This window comes from Mytilus edulis, chromosome 8 (genome assembly GCF_963676685.1).
Source record: "Mytilus edulis chromosome 8, xbMytEdul2.2, whole genome shotgun sequence".
NCBI classification, from domain to species: Eukaryota; Metazoa; Mollusca; class Bivalvia; order Mytilida; family Mytilidae; genus Mytilus; species Mytilus edulis.
Window position 1 is genome coordinate 65,879,910 of NC_092351.1, and position 16,308 is coordinate 65,896,217.

The following is a 16,308-nucleotide window of genomic DNA, read 5'->3' on the forward strand; positions in this document are numbered from 1 at the left end:
ATGTGTACTAAGTATCAAGTTGATTGGACTTCAACTTCATCAAAAACTACCTTGACCAAAAACTTTAACCTGAAACATGCACTTTCATTTTCTATGTTCAGTGGACCCTGAAATTGGGGTCAAAAGTTTAATTTGGCTTTAAAATTAGAAAGATCATATCATAAGGAACATGTGTACTAAGTTTCAAGTTGATTGGACTTCAACTTCATCAAAAACTACCTTGACCAAAAACTTTAACCTGAAAAATTTAACCTGAAACATGCACTTTCATTTTCTATGTTCAGTGGACCGTGAAATTGGGGTCAAAAGTTTAATTTGGCTTTAAAATTAGAAAGATCATATCATAAGGAACATGTGTACTAAGTTTCAAGTTGATTGGACTTCAACTTCATCAAAAACTACCTTGACCAAAAACTTTAACCTGAAAAACTTTAACCTGAAACATGCACTTTCATTTTCTATGTTCAGTGGACCGTGAAATTGGGGTCAAAAGTTTAATTTGGCTTTAAAATTAGAAAGATCATATCATAAGGAACATGTGTACTAAGTTTCAAGTTGATTGGACTTCAACTTCATCAAAAACTACCTTGACCAAAAACTTTAACCTGAAAAACTTTAACCTGAAACATGCACTTTCATTTTCTATGTTCAGTGGACCGTGAAATTGGGGTGAAATCTCTAATTTGGCATTAAAATTAGAAAGATCATATCATAGGGAACATGTGTACCAAGTTTGAAGTCGATTGAACTTCAACTTCATCAAAAACTACCTCGACCAAAAACTTTAACCTGAAGCGGGACAGACGGACGAACGGACGAACGAACGGACGAACGAACGGACGAACGGACGCACAGACCAGAAAACATAATGCCCCTCTACTATCGTAGGTGGGGCATAAAAATAGATACCCTAGTATTATGATTGTGGCCAAGTTTGGTTAAATTTGGCCAAGTCGTTTTAGAAAAGATTTTTATACAAGTTACAAAAATGACGAAAAGTTGTTCAATATTGACTATAAAGGGCAATAACTCCTTAAGGGGTCCTCTAACAATTTTGATCATGCTGACTTATTTGTAGATCTTACTTTGCTGAACATTATTGCTGTTTAAAGTTTATCTCTATCTATAATAGTATTCAAGATAATAACCAAAAACTGCAAAATTTCCTTAAAATCACCAATTTTAGGGCAGCAACCCAACAACAGGTTGTCGGATTCAACTCAAAATTTGTGAGGGGATATATCTTATTCTGATGGACATTTAAATCTTGAAAGATTTGCCCTAAATGTCTTAGTTTCAAAGATATAAAGCAAAAACTGCATTTTACCACTATGTTCTAATTTTAGCCATGTCGGCCATTTTGTTTGGTAGGCTGGGTCATCGGACACATTTTCTAAACTATAAACCACAATGATAATTGTGGCTAAGTTTGGTTAAATTTGGCAAAGTAGTTTTGGAGAAGAAGATTTTTAGAAAAGTTACAAAAAATGACGAAAAGTTGTTAAAAATTGACTATAAAGGGCAATAACTCCTTAAGGGGTCAACTGACAATTTTGGTCATGTTGACTTATTTGTAGGTCTGACTTTGCTGAACATTATTGCTGTTTACAGTTTATCTCTATCTATAATAGTATTCCAGATAATAACCAAAAACTGCAAAATTTCCTTAAAATAACCATTTCACAGGCAGCAACCCAACAACAGGTTGTCCTATTTGTCTGAAAATTTCTAAGCAGATGGATCTTGACCTGATCAACCATTTTACCCCATGTCAGATTTGCTCTAAATGCTTTGGTTTTTGAGTTATAAGCCAAAAACTGCAATTTACCCCTATGTTCTATTTTTAGCCATGGTGGCCATCTTGGTTGGTTTGACGGGTCAAGCCACACATTTTTTAAACTAGATACCCCAAGATGATTGTGGCCAAGTTTGGTAGAATTTGGCCCAGTAGTTTCAGAGGAGAAGATTTTTGTAAAAGTTTACGGACGACGGACGACGGACGCCAAGTGATGAGAAAAGCTCACTTGACCTTTCAGGTCAGGTGAGCTAAAAAGGAGTTGTGATGTACTTCCTCGATGCTCTTCAAGTTTATAATTGTTTTGCTTTCTAACTATTTCGATCTGAGCGTCACAAATGAGTCTTATGTATGGAGATCTGTTTATGGCACTCATTCCACATTTTCTTATGTCTACTTATGTTGAGGAAACATACGTCTAGCGTATAGAATAATAAGTTGTACCTTTTTTAACTATTGACAGTGAGACAACTTTCCTACAGAGACCATTACTGACCATGAAGTAGATGTTAGCAACTATAGTCACCATAAGGTCCTTAACAAATAGACAATACTCATTATCTTTGTGTGCAAAGAATACTAAAGTGACAATTAAACTCATAATTGGAAGACAAACTGACTATACAATGTCAAAAAGCACATACAAAATAGAAGGGAACTAACAAAAGAAATACCAAAGAACACAAACTCATCAAATAATGTCATAGAAAATAATGTTGGGTATAGGAATAATGAGAGAAAAAAATAAGAATATGTCCAAAGTACACAGATGCCCCACTCACACTATAATTTTCTATCTTCATTGGACAGTAAAAGACAAAAGAATGATCAAATGAACGAATACAAATACTGAAAAACATAATGCTCCTAAGTGGGGTAAAAAAAACAAATCTGAAAATTCATTTTCTGGTGAAGAAATGACTTGTAACAAAAATATTCTTCAAAACTTCTTCCTTTCATTTCATATACAAATGATAGTTTCCACACAGTCGCAAAATTCTCATTCAACTAGAAAAAGCTTACATTCTTCACACACTCTCCACGAAATATCATGTCTGCTGTGTTCCCATGGCGACAGCTGTGAACCTACATCTTCCATAGGGCAGAGTTAATGATGCCATCACTTTCCATTTGTCCTCCGTAGTGTCATAACTTTCAATGTTTGAGTAGAATGAGTTCCCTCCATCATTACCACCAAGCACAAATATCTGGTTGTTAAATGCTGTTACTCCTATTATCAATTTGAAAACAAATAAATCAAAAGATGTTTCTAAAATATCAATAAATGAACTTGCATGTTTGATTATTGTTTAAGGAGGCTCGCAGGTATAAGATTTTTAGAAAAAAACATTTATTTTTCATTACAAATTTTATTAATTACATTAAGAAGTTGTTACTTTATCATATGGTACAAAAATCATTCCAAAAAAATCAATTCACGTTGGCCCCAAGTGACTTTTAAAATGTAGATATCATGGAAAAAGTTCCAAATTATCTCCCTTTGGTGCAAAAATGCCATTTTTTGCCATTAAAATTAAAATATCTTTTTTAACTCATCGGTGACCTATATTTATTATAATTGTTGTTTTCGAATAAGCTGTACAGAAACTAAATAATTGTAAAATTTAAGCGATTTCTGTAATTTAGTTCTTTTTTTATTTCGATATTACCGCTTTTTCTCCTATTAGTTCAACAGAAAAAAAGGACATTAACAAAAATGTATGCTTCTTTGGAAGGCAGATTGTGAGCGTAAATGAACAGTGATCCCATTTTTTTATTTCATTTTTTTATTAAGTATAAGATAAAGTTCATCTATAGAAAAACATAGCGAAATCCTATATTAAATAAAACAAGAAAGTGTCCAAAGTACACGGATGCCCCACTTGCAATATCCTTTTCCATGTTCCATGGACTGTAAAAATTGGGTAATAATCTAATTTGGCATTAAAATTAGAAAGATTATACTATAGGGAACATATGTACTAAGTTTCAAGTTGATTGGACTTCAATTTCATCAAAAAATACCTTGACCAAAAACTTTAACCTGAAACTCCCACTTTCATTTTCTATGTTTCAGCTTCATCAAAAACTACCTTGACCAAAAACTTTAACCTGAAACTCCCCCTTTCATTTTCTATGTTCAGTGGACCGTGAAATTGGGGTCAAAAGTCTAATTTGGCTTTAAAATTAGAAAGATCATATCATAAGCAACAAGTGTACTAAGTTTCAAGTTGATTGGACTTCAGCTTCATCAAAAGCTACGTTGACCAAAAACTTTAACCTGAAACTCCCCCTTTCATTTTCTATGTTCAGTGGACCGTGAAAAATTGGGGTCAAAAGTCTAATTTGGCTTTAAAATTAGAAAGATCATATCATAAGCAACAAGCGTACTAAGTTTCAAGTTGATTGGACTTCAGCTTCATCAAAAACTACCTTGACCAAAAACTTTAACCTGAACGGACGCACAGACGAACAGAGCCACAGACCAGAAAACATAATGCCCCTCTACTATCGTAGGTGGGGCATAAAAATTAATTTAGACCCGCGAGCCCCCTTAAACATGCAATAATATCTGAATTTACAGTAGCATTTTTTTTTCACAAGTACCATAAACAATGTTTCACATTGCATTATTTACCATTATAGGATCTTAAAATTTCAGATTAAAATATATAATAAAGAAGATTTTATTATCACTTAAGTGTGCAATGTATGATGGTGGTAAATTATCATTTCTACAATTGTGCTAGAACTACAAAATGTATATCTTGTTTATAGATGGTGTAATATCAATTGACACTAAAAATTAACATACATATATATGTGCATGATCTAAAACATGTTATCCCATTTTTCTTAAATTTGGAGTTGTGTTCACAAACATAATAATTTACTTTGATATTTCAGTTTACAAATGCAAGTTTTTAACTGTTCGAATGGATGTGGATATGTTCCGGATCATATGGGTACGCGTATGGTCAGGGTAATTAACACTCTGTTACAGTTTACTTTTAATACTTCTAAACTCTTCATATGGTACAAATGTATCACTGTTCATTAAAAAGACGCTATCATATAGGTAATTTTATTATTATATAATAATAAAACAATTAGCTAAATAGAAATTAGAAGTTTCACACAGTTAATTTTACTTACTTGTCAAAACAATAATAATCACATTTTATACCGATGGTCATTACTGATTTGTAATTACGAGTGAATGGCAATATGTCGACTTAAAAAAAATTCTTAATGAACCATTACACAAGAAGTCACCGGAAAGTAACATAGTTTATTTAAGCATGGAAGTATTATATATCTTATGAGTATGGTGTATTGCAGTCATGCTTCAATATTTGAGATCTAGAGCTTCTTTAAAACACTGTAGACATATCGGAATGGCCCAAGACCTCGGTATTACTGTACACAGCTATAAAAAGGCTAGCTTTTCACTCGCAAACAAAAGGTGTAAATGAAAAGGATCGTGCACAACCAAGACTTGCAAATGCAAAAAAGCTATGATACCGTGTGGAAGTAAATGTCACCCCAAGCCTACATGCAAGAATGTAATTTGCAATGAAAACTAACTATCGCATCAATATTTGATTTTTACTTAGAATTTGAATTATAAAAATAATACATTGTCATGTAACCATCATTGTTTTTTTAGATAAAGTTTTGTATTATTGAAACTTTTATAATTTAAAAAAAAACAAGAGGCTGTCACAACGACAGCAAACCGGATTTATTAATATTTATTTGTGTCCTGGCAATATCACAAGAACCATTACTGATGAATGGTGAAAGTGAAAATCGTCAATATCAAATTTGACCTCCATTTTGTCATCAGTATCAACATATTAAAATTTGAAAAGCTTAGATTGAATGATTCATGAGTAAATGCAACAACGTGAATGGACACGCCATTTTACAATCTTTCAAGAACCATAACTCCTGAACGGTAAAAGTAAAAATCGTCATTATTGAACTTGACCTCTATTTTGCCATCAGTAACAACATATAAAAATTTCAAAAGCTTTGGTTGAATGGTTCATGAGAAAATGCACGGACACGACTGGAAACACCATTTTTCAATCTTTCAAGAACCATAACTCCTGAACGGTAAAAGTCAAAATCGTCTTTATTGAACTTGACCTCTATTTTGTCATCAGTAACAACATATTAAAATTTGGGAAGCTTTGGTAGAACAGTTCATGCGTAAATGCACAGACACGACTGGAAACTCCATTTTTCAATCTTTCAAGAACCATAACTCCTGAACGGTAAAAGTCAAAATCGTCTTTATTGAACTTGACCTCTATTTTGTCATCAGTAACAACATATTAAAATTTGGGAAGCTTTGGTAGAACAGTTCATGCGTTAATGCACGGACACGACTGGAAACTCCATTTTTCAATCTTTCAAGAACCATAACTCCTGAACGGTAAAAGTCAAAATCGCCATTATTGACCTTGCCCTCCATTTTGTCATCAGTAACAACATATTAAAATTTGGGAAGCTTTGGTAGAACAGTTCATGCGTTAATGCACGGACACGACTGGAAACTTCATTTTTCAATCTTTCAAGAACCATAACTCCTGAACGGTAAAAGTCAAAATCGCCATTATTGAACTTGACCTTCATTTAGTTGTCAGTAACAACATATTAAAATTTTAAAAGCTTTGGTTGAACGGTTCATGAGTTAATGCACGGACAACATTTAATTGCCGCCCGGCCGCCCGGCCGCCCGCCGTACATCCCCAAATCAATAACCGACATTTTTGTCACAAAAATCCGGTTAATTACCCCTACGGTCCAAATTCTCATTTGCTCCGGCCCGTTAATAACCGAATGAGTATACGCATATGGTAATGACCATCCAAATACTCATATGGTCCGAAACAGATATAAAATTTGTCAAAACAAGAGTGCAATGAAATTTTTTTTATCTTGTAAGTCTGAAAACAAGATGAACAGCAAGTCATCATTATATACTTTTCTTTATGGATCATAAATAAAAAAAGTTATGGGAAAAGACTTAGCTCACCTGGATCAAACCGTGACTCCATCATAGGAGACAGACATGTCCATACATCTGTGTCTGGGTCATAACATTCTAAATCTTTACTGGAATACACTCCTTCTGTTATCCCACCTACAGCATATATCTTCCCTTTCAAGGTAACCAGTCCACTGACTGCTCTCGAGAATGACATATTTTTTAACTGGAAAATATAGTTTTCATACAAGTTTGACATTTTTCATGAACAAACTGTCAACACAGCTATCAGAAACACATAACAGTACAAGAGAAGCTGATCATTTTGTAAGTTCAAAATGTGAGCCTGACATGAAGAATATTACTTTTTGGAGTTTGGCATACTCAATTATAAGCCTGTTATATAATTCCCTTCATTGGAAATTTTCAAGTTGTAACTTTTTCCTATGTTTGAACTCTTTGATTTGAAAATTCTCTTAACATTGAGCTTAAGGGATGTCTTTTGTGCTTTTATGATAATTGGTAACCAATAAAATTGAAAATAGAAATGAGGAATGGGTCTTCAATGCAGCCAGAAACAACTCCCGCACTCTGAGGCATCCTTCAGCTGGCCCCTAAACAAATATTTATACTAGTTCAGTGATAATGGATGTCATACTAAACTCCAAATTATACACAAGAAACTAATATTAAAAATCATACAAGACTAAAAAGGTTAATGTATATCCTTAACATCCATCTTCTATTTGTAACAAATACAGTCTACAGTGAATGCTTACCCTGTAAAGAGATATAAATATAAAGGGAAGCTACTCATTAAGTAACTGACCAGACATTATACAAATATTGACTTTTGTTGAGGATGATACAATGATTTATTACATATTTTGAACTGATATGTACATTTTTCTATGGCCATTAATAGCCGAAAGTCAAGGATGGTTATCAGCCTTCGGGCCCAATATCGATATCAGCCCTCGAAATCCATATATCGAGCCCCAGAGTTTAACTTCCAGTAAACAAGTTGTTATCCGAAGCAGCTAGGCAATCAGGAAAGGTTTCTCACAGATCAAATGACTATGCATGAAATCACAAAAATTCCCGTAAAATTTTGACGTCATAGAGAATTTAGAAAATATATGACGCCACAATGGAAAAGTGATTGTTGTATAAAATAAACTCATCATAGATACCAGGACTAAATTTAGTATATACGCCAGACGCGCGTTTCGTCTACAAAAGACTCATCAGTGACGCTCGAATCCCAAAATGTTAAAAAGGCCAAATAAAGTACGAAGTTGAAGACATCGAAAGTTCAAGCGGAACACGTTTCCAAATCATAGTAGCGATAAGGTGTATTATTCCTTAGCATTAATTGGAAATTTAACACTTTTAGTCGTTTAATGTTTACAATTCTGAGCATGAATATATTTATTGTTAATTATTTGCTTAACTTTTCAAAAAACTTTGTTTACTCACTGTGATACAAACTTTGTAAACTCAGTGATACATTTTTTTATTTTTTTTTTGTTAAATGTTTTTTTTAAATTTTTGTTGAAAATATCAAACATAATTTGCTATCTTTTTTCTCTTGCTTGAAAATATGTGATAAATAGATTAAATCATGTCATTTTCCATATGGTCCGTGGTATCAGCCCATGACCCATATTAAGCCCTCTTGGCTTGATATGGGAGTCTAGGGCTGATACCAGGGTCATATGAATTGCCATGTAATAATCTATAATTATCAACCTAAGTGATATGATATCCATATAATAAGCCAATTTATATCAAATCTATCACTAACCTCTAGTGATATTTCCTGTAGAGAAAGAAGATTCCTTCATTTTTAGCCATGAGAAAAGAGAATTTCATATTTCCTACACTTGACATTAATTAACACGACAGTGAAAATAAAACTTACATTTTCCCAGACATCACAGACAGGATTATATCTTATAAAAGCGTCCACCATTGTTGAGTTTCCTGGATCTACATCACCTCCTAGGTAGAAATAAATAAAACCTATAGTAACTAAAAGTGTCTATATTCATATACCTATTGTAAGTGCTAGATAATTGGGATTCATTTCTAAAATGGGAACTAAATTTTGGGGGGATATTAAATAATTTAATTTTGTGGATTCTTGTAAGACAAATTGAGAGATAGCTGTATTGTATTTTAAGGTTTTCCTAAATAACTAAAAACACGGGTTTTGTTGTCATTAATGCACCAGGGAAGCCTACATTTTACATAGGGCAGGCTTTAAATACAATGTACATTGTTTATATCCCTTTACTAATAATGTAAAATGTACAAATCATTCTTATTTGATCAGTTATTTTGGTAAATGGTTGTTTTGAAAATCAATATTTCAGGAAAATTAAAACTATAGTTAAATTTCTTTATTACTGCATGTTTGATAGTATACAAATAATACAAGTAAATTTACAAATTCCTTCCAATACAACCAACATATTAGCTATATTCCTTGACTTACATACCAGCCGCATATAGGAATCCATTCAGACCAACAGCAAAAATCCTTGATGTAGGTAGGGCCAATGAGGCTACAAATGACCACTTGTTTGTCTTAGGACAGTACTTCTCTACAGTGGACAACCTGGACGTCCCATCAAATCCACCAATGGCATAAATATAACCATCTAAAGCAGCCATAGCTACAATATACATACTTAACATAATAGTTAACACTAAATTGAAAATCCTTTCCCTAAAATTTTATTAAATTTCATCATGACTTTTATGGACTACCGGTATCCGTGTTGCAGAGGACCATAAATGTGTTCAACTTGTAGAAAACACTAGCTCTTTCTCTTTTCATCTATTGTGAAATTAATAAATAATACTTTTCACTAATTAGCCAACTGCACATAAAGGCTGTCATATGTGTAGAAGAAAGCTAGTGCCTCCCCTTCTGGATTACTTGGGCAATAATATTTTAAACTAAAATTTCAGAAATGATGATCAAAAAGCCTAACAAAAATATAGTTAGAAAGCTGATACATACATTTTATTCTACAACATTTTTACGTCTTGTTAGATATACTTTTCTTTACCAACCAACCAACTTTAACAAATAAAAATCTGTAAACTTTTTTCAGCAGGTTTTTTTTTATGATGTATTCTATGATCCACTTTAATATCAAACTTTGCTAGTGGAGTATTTAAGGTGGTACCCAACACTTTCACTAAAATTAATTTGGCTCGTTTAATTTTCATAAAATTTTGACAAAGTATTTACTAAAACAAGCATATAAAAATTTCAAAAATTTTGAACCAACCGTTTTGTCAGAAAAATTTACACTGGTTATATAGCAGTTTGACAAACAACAATTTTGATCATTGAGAAGCTTAATTTTCACTTTACAATACAACTTAATTAAAACGTTTAGCTGATTTTACAGAGTTATCTCCCTGTAGTGTTGGGTACCACCTTAATGACGCCACTAAATCCGCTTGCCTGTTCAATTTTTAATTATACCACTGTGATTAACTTAATGATAAAACTGTGTCTGTGTAATTTTTAATGATGTCAAGTTTATCAATCCAACAAGCTTTGCCCCAGAGTATTAAATGATGCCAACTTTATACACTTACCAAACTTTGCCCGAGGAGTATTTAATGATGCAACCTTGATCCACTTGTCTAGATATCTCTCATATCTCATTACATTGTTGACAACAACCTTCTCTTTGTTACAACCACCTGAAATATAACAAAAAACTCTGGGTAAATTGTCACACAACCAGCTTAAATATAGCAAAACAATTATCTTCAACACTGGACCTCAAACATCTATCAATAATTTAATTTTGGATGTGAAAAATCTTCTGATTGGCTGACAGTGTTTTGTCTTTTAGCTCATAGACATAATTTTGTCATGTTACCATGACTTCATCAACGTTTTTTTGTGATTTACACCAGCTGAAAATGGAATTCAAAATCAAATCATCAGGACTGATTGTAATATTTTTCTTTCTATTCACAATAACATAAACTAGAGGCTCTCAAGAGCCTGTGTCGCTCACCTTGGTCTATGCGCATATTAAACAATGGGCACAGATAAATTCATGACAAATTGTGTTTTGGTGATGGTGATGTGTTTGTAGATCTTACTTAATTGAACATTCTTGTAGCTACAATTATCTATATCTATAATGAACTTGGCCCAGTAATTACAGTGGACAATATTTTCTAATAAAAATTACAAAAATTTATCTAAACTGTCAAAAATTTACTATAAAGGGCAATAACTCCTTAAGGGGTCATTTGAAAATTTTGGTCATGTTTGACTTAATTGAAGATCATTTTGCTGAACATTATTACTGTTTACAGTTTATCTCTAGCTATAATAATATTCAAGATAATAACCAAAAACTGAAAAATTTTATTTAAAATTACTAATTTGGGGGCTGATTTGTCTGAAAATTTCAGGGCAGATAGATCTTGATTTGAAAAACAAATTAATCACTTGTCAGATTTGCTCTAAATGCTTTGGTTTCAGAGATATAAGTCAAAATCTACATGTCACCCCTATGTACTATTTTTAGCCATGGCGGCCATCTTGGATGGTTGGTCAGGTCACGCCACACATTTTTTAAACTAGATACCCTAATGATGATTGTGGCAAAGTTTGGTTAAATTTGGCCCAGTAGTTTCAGAGAAGAAATTTTTTTTGAAAGAATACTAAAATTTTTGAAAAATGGTTAAAAATTTACTATAAAGGGCAATAACTCCTTAAGGGGTAAACTGACAATTTTGGTCATGTTGACTTTTTTGTAGATCTTACTTTGCTGAACATTATTGCTGTTTACAGTTTATCTCTATCCAAAATAATATTCAGGATAATAACCAAAATCTGCAAAATTTTCCTTAAAATTACTAATTTGGTGGCAGCAACCCAACAGGGTTGTCTGATTAGTCTGAAAATTTCAGGGCAGATAGATCTTGACCTAATAGACAATTTTACTAATATCAGATTTGCTCGAAATGCTTTGGTTTCAGAGTTATAAGCCAAAATCTACATTTGACCCCTATGTTCTACTTTTAGCCATGGCAGCCATCTTGGATGGTTGGCCAGGTCACGCCACACATTTTTTAAACTAGATACCCCAATGATGATTTGGTTAAATTTGGCCCAGTAGTTTCAGAGAAGAAGATTTTGTAAAAGTTAACGACGACAGACGACGACGCTGGACGCTGGACGCAAAGTGATGAGAAAAGCTCACTTGGCCTAGGGCCAGGTGAGCCAAATATGTAGTGCATATATCAATCAGTACGCTGGTAATTCAGTGTGCATCACATTTTTTATGTTATTTCTTCATAGGCAGAAAAAATATTAGTCATTCCTTAAATGAAAAATAAAGTGGCAAAAGTATGAAGTACAATAAACCACTTAATATACTCATTTATTTTCAGATTCAATAAAAATTTTCTATGATTTCATATAAATTTGCTCCTTCTAATTTTAAGAATAAAAGGATGTCATTGTAACGGTATCTCTAATACTATACTATTTTTAAGGTACCAGCTATATAAAGGTGCATGTCTTCTGACACTACTGAACAGTGGTGACACCTGGAGAACGGTAAATCTTTAAGTTTCATCCAAGTTCCATTTTCTAGGTTGTATCCCTCAACACAGTTAAGATAGTTTCTGTTGTAGATTTCTCCTCCTGTGATGTAAACAATGGTTTCCACTGCCATACATCTCCTGGGAACTACCCGGGGAGAAGACATCTCCATTCTACGATCCTAAAATAGAATGTGTGCTATAAATAAACAATAGTCTCCACTGCCATACATCTCCTGGGAACTACCCGGGGAGAAGACATCTCCATTCTACGATCCTAAAATAGAATGTGTGCTATAAATAAACAATAGTCTCCACTGCCATACATCTCCTGCGATCTACTTGGGGAGAAGAAATCTCCATGGATTCTACGATCCTAAAATAGAAAGTGTGCTATAAATAAGCAATTGTCTCTAGTACCTTACATTTGCTGACTATTTTCATAATACTCAATTTTGATTCTAGAGTTTACATGTTTTTAACATGTTACTTTCTTTGTAGAAGGACATCCTTGTACTCAGTCATGGGACAAGTGCAATGTAAATAAGTCAAAAATCAAGCTATTAAATGGTACAAATTTGGTGGGACATGAACTATTTTATGTGTCCTACATCAGCAAAATCATTGGAAGACAGTGAACTTGCCCCTACACCGATTATATGTAGGTTTTACTAATTTTGGTAGCCCATACTTGATGGAGTACAAGGATGTCCTACCACATAGTAAGTAACATGTAGAAAATGATATAATCAGTCAAACAGCTGTATTACAAAATTGAAAATACATAAATATTACACCACTGGATACATAATCATTGTCTAAGGGCATTGTTTGACAATGACAATGTTTTGGTAATGCTTTTACAAATATAATGGAGAATACAATTTATAGTTTCTGAAACTTAATGTTTCCAGGTTATTTTATTACTAAATGGCCATATATACAGAGAATGTTTTAATACCTTTAAAATGTGGTACTTCATTGCCTCATCAAGAAACTTTCTACACCCTGGAGCCATCATTAACAGCTCCTCCGTATCCAGCTTATCAAACAGGAAGTAAGGACTGACCAACGGCAGACGGACAAACTGTAAAACATCGGATAATTCTGCAATTCTACGTTTCTGATCATGTTTGACCCATTTGAGAACTGCATCTAAAACAATTTCCTCTGAAAAAACATATAAGTCATCTTTACTAATGAATTCAATCAATTTTTCTTTCGGCAGAAGTAAAATTTCTTCATGCTTTGCTACATCAGTAAAATGCTCAATAACATAAACTCGAGCCTTTTCACTCAGTTCTACACAAATATGTGCTTCTGCAAAACAATGTATTCCCAGACAATTGCTAGGGTCCATTTCACCTTCCAGGAAATTACAGCAGGCTTGTATAATGGTATTTATTTGTACCAGATTAGCAGCCGACAGTAACTGTTGGGCATTTTCTTGTGTTATAGAAATATCAGCTGTGTAAGCGAAATCTATCAACTGCTCCATGATATCTGGTGAAATCCCATCAATACGGACTTCTCTTTCATGGCTTTCTCTCATCTCTCCTGTAACACAATGACAAAGTAACCAGTCAAACTGTAAAAATTGCTTGTAAAACTACTTATATGCATGTGAGTTCCAATGTGCATCTTTCAAATTTGAAATAAATAAAAAATGTCCAAAAATTTTTGGAAATTCAATTTTGAGTAGAGGTCATTTGTTGATGAGGTTCATATGATAAGTGTTTCTCATTTCTCGTTTTTTATATAGATTAGACTGTTTGTTTTCCTGTTTGAATGATTTTACACTAGTAATTTTTTGGGGCCCTTTATAGCTTGCTATTCAGTGTGAGCCAAGGCTCTGTGTTGAAGACCGCAACTTGCCTATATTGGTTTACTTTTATAAATTGTGAATTGGATGGAGAGTTGTCTCATTGGCACTCATACCACATCTTCCTATATCTATATCCTTTTTTGAAGTTACTGCAATATATCTGTTTGATAACAAAGTTTAAGGTACAACTATTTTTTCTACAAAAAGCCTTTTTATATTACCATTTTACATACTAGTAAATATCTCATAGAGAAAGACAGAGGAAATATAAAACTTAAATAATAATTTAATTCATTAAAAATACAATACAATCTGGGACTATTTGGAATCATATTTTTCTACTTTGTCTAATTAGACTTCAGGGTGTATAAACTCTAGCAAGTTATAATGGGTCAAATGGTAAAACTATGAGCCTGTCTAGTTTGGACTGTGGTTAATAATGGAGACTTTATTTCTAAATATTAATAAGAACACACTTTTAAAACTACCCATCATGCATCACAATCCCATGCATCGAACCTGTAAACATGGCAAAAAAGTATGGACTGCATGCCGCCATAATATTTCTGTGACATGGGTATCTCTCATCTTTTACACAGATGATCACATCACAGAGCGTGTTTGTTTTTCTTTGTTCATTTAGACCATGAAGAACTGTCAATGCATGGGACTGCTCTCGAAACACATACTCACTCAGGAGACCGCTTCTGAATAATCCTGGAAAACAAAAGCTTGATATAATGGATTTGAAACATTTATTGTTATCAACTTAAAATACTTAATATTTTGCAACCCTGCTTACATTGTCATACGCTGAAAAACTTAATATTTATGGCAGAAAATCTCTATATGACTTCATTTCTTTTTAAGTTTTGGTTAAACATTTTAAAAGTCTTAACTATTTAAACAACAAGCTTATGGTGACGAGTTGTTGTAAACTTCTATGTTATTTGTTCTCTGGTGGAGGGTTGTCTCATTGGCAATCAAAGCATAAAATATCTTCTTATTCTAGATCTTAAATTAAACATTGTTAAAGACATTGTATTCTTGTAAATGGATGCATTCTATTTTCATTTTCAAAAGTAGTCTCATTGTGAATCATACCATATCCCCTTATTCTTATATGCATACATTGAAGACCTGTTGGTGACCATCTGCTGTTGTTTTTTTCTATGGTCGGGTTGTTGTCTCTTTGGCACATTCCCCATTTCCATTCTCAATTTTATATCTAATCAGTAACAATAGGGATATATAAGTTAGTTTAAAAACATTGAGTTATCTCCCCTCTAGTAGTTTTAATACAAACTTATTGTTTTCCAATGTTGATGTTTAAAACATTCTCCACTGAAGATGACCAAACTGATAGAAATGTTTTGATGAATTTCAATTGTGTAGGACATCCTTAAATAATTGTTTTACAATTTCATTTCAATCTATTTTGGAATATATAAGGTTTTGGTGACCTTTAAGTTGTGTTTTTTTTTGGTTTAAATGTTGATGCCTACATTATTATCTTCTTTAATGCATACCTGGTAAACTTTCTAAAAGGACTAGTGCATCTTGGGATAGACTGCAAGACTGGTTCCTTACTCTAGTGTTCATATTCTCCTATAAAACAATAGGTCTGATTGTAAAAATGTTCATACAGCATCCTGAAATAGTTATATTGCAGTTATTCTCTTTTTTACTGAGAAAAAGGGACACTTATGCAGTGGCAGATCCAGAACTTTTCATAAAGGGGGTGGGGGGGGGGGGGGGGCTCCAGTCATACTTCAGTGATTCCCTATATAATCAACCCCCTGGATCTTCTATGCTTATGTAACCACATGCATTATTCTAACCATATATCAAATTTGTATTGAAACATCTGTTTTAGATTCTAAAATAATTAGTCTGTGGTTTATTTATTTTAGTAACAGAAATACTACAATCTAAAATGTCTGGACAAGATAATCTTGTTCTTTTCAACACCTTGCACATAGTCTCTTGGCAAGAAGATTTATGGCTAGTTTTATTAAGTGTCAAGTAAACTGCCAAGATCTATATAATATTTGAATCAACATTTCCATTGAAAGTAACTGTAAAGGTAAATAT

The 16,308-nt window shown here is 33.0% G+C and overlaps 1 protein-coding gene across 2 annotated transcripts in view; it reads right to left on the bottom strand.

The window, feature by feature from the left end:
* Positions 1-1,006: 1,006 nt before the first annotated feature.
* LOC139486100 (kelch-like protein 3) overlaps positions 1,007-16,308 on the bottom strand; it is a 28,626-nt gene continuing 13,324 nt past the window's right edge. Inside the window, exons 4-12 of one of the 2 annotated variants that reach the window (XM_071270806.1) lie at positions 15,744-15,822; positions 14,908-14,931; positions 13,351-13,946; positions 12,346-12,571; positions 10,416-10,523; positions 9,299-9,475; positions 8,719-8,798; positions 6,843-7,020; positions 1,007-3,026 (exon numbers count right to left, since the gene is read on the bottom strand). In XM_071270806.1, coding sequence (XP_071126907.1) covers positions 2,845-3,026; positions 6,843-7,020; positions 8,719-8,798; positions 9,299-9,475; positions 10,416-10,523; positions 12,346-12,571; positions 13,351-13,946; positions 14,908-14,931; positions 15,744-15,816 — 1,644 coding nt within the window. In that variant the 5' untranslated portion in view covers positions 15,817-15,822 and the 3' untranslated portion in view covers positions 1,007-2,844. Of the gene's footprint in view, positions 3,027-6,842; positions 7,021-8,718; positions 8,799-9,298; positions 9,476-10,415; positions 10,524-12,345; positions 12,572-13,350; positions 13,947-14,733; positions 14,932-15,743; positions 15,823-16,308 lie in introns of both variants that reach the window. The other variant, XM_071270805.1, reaches the window with a different exon arrangement.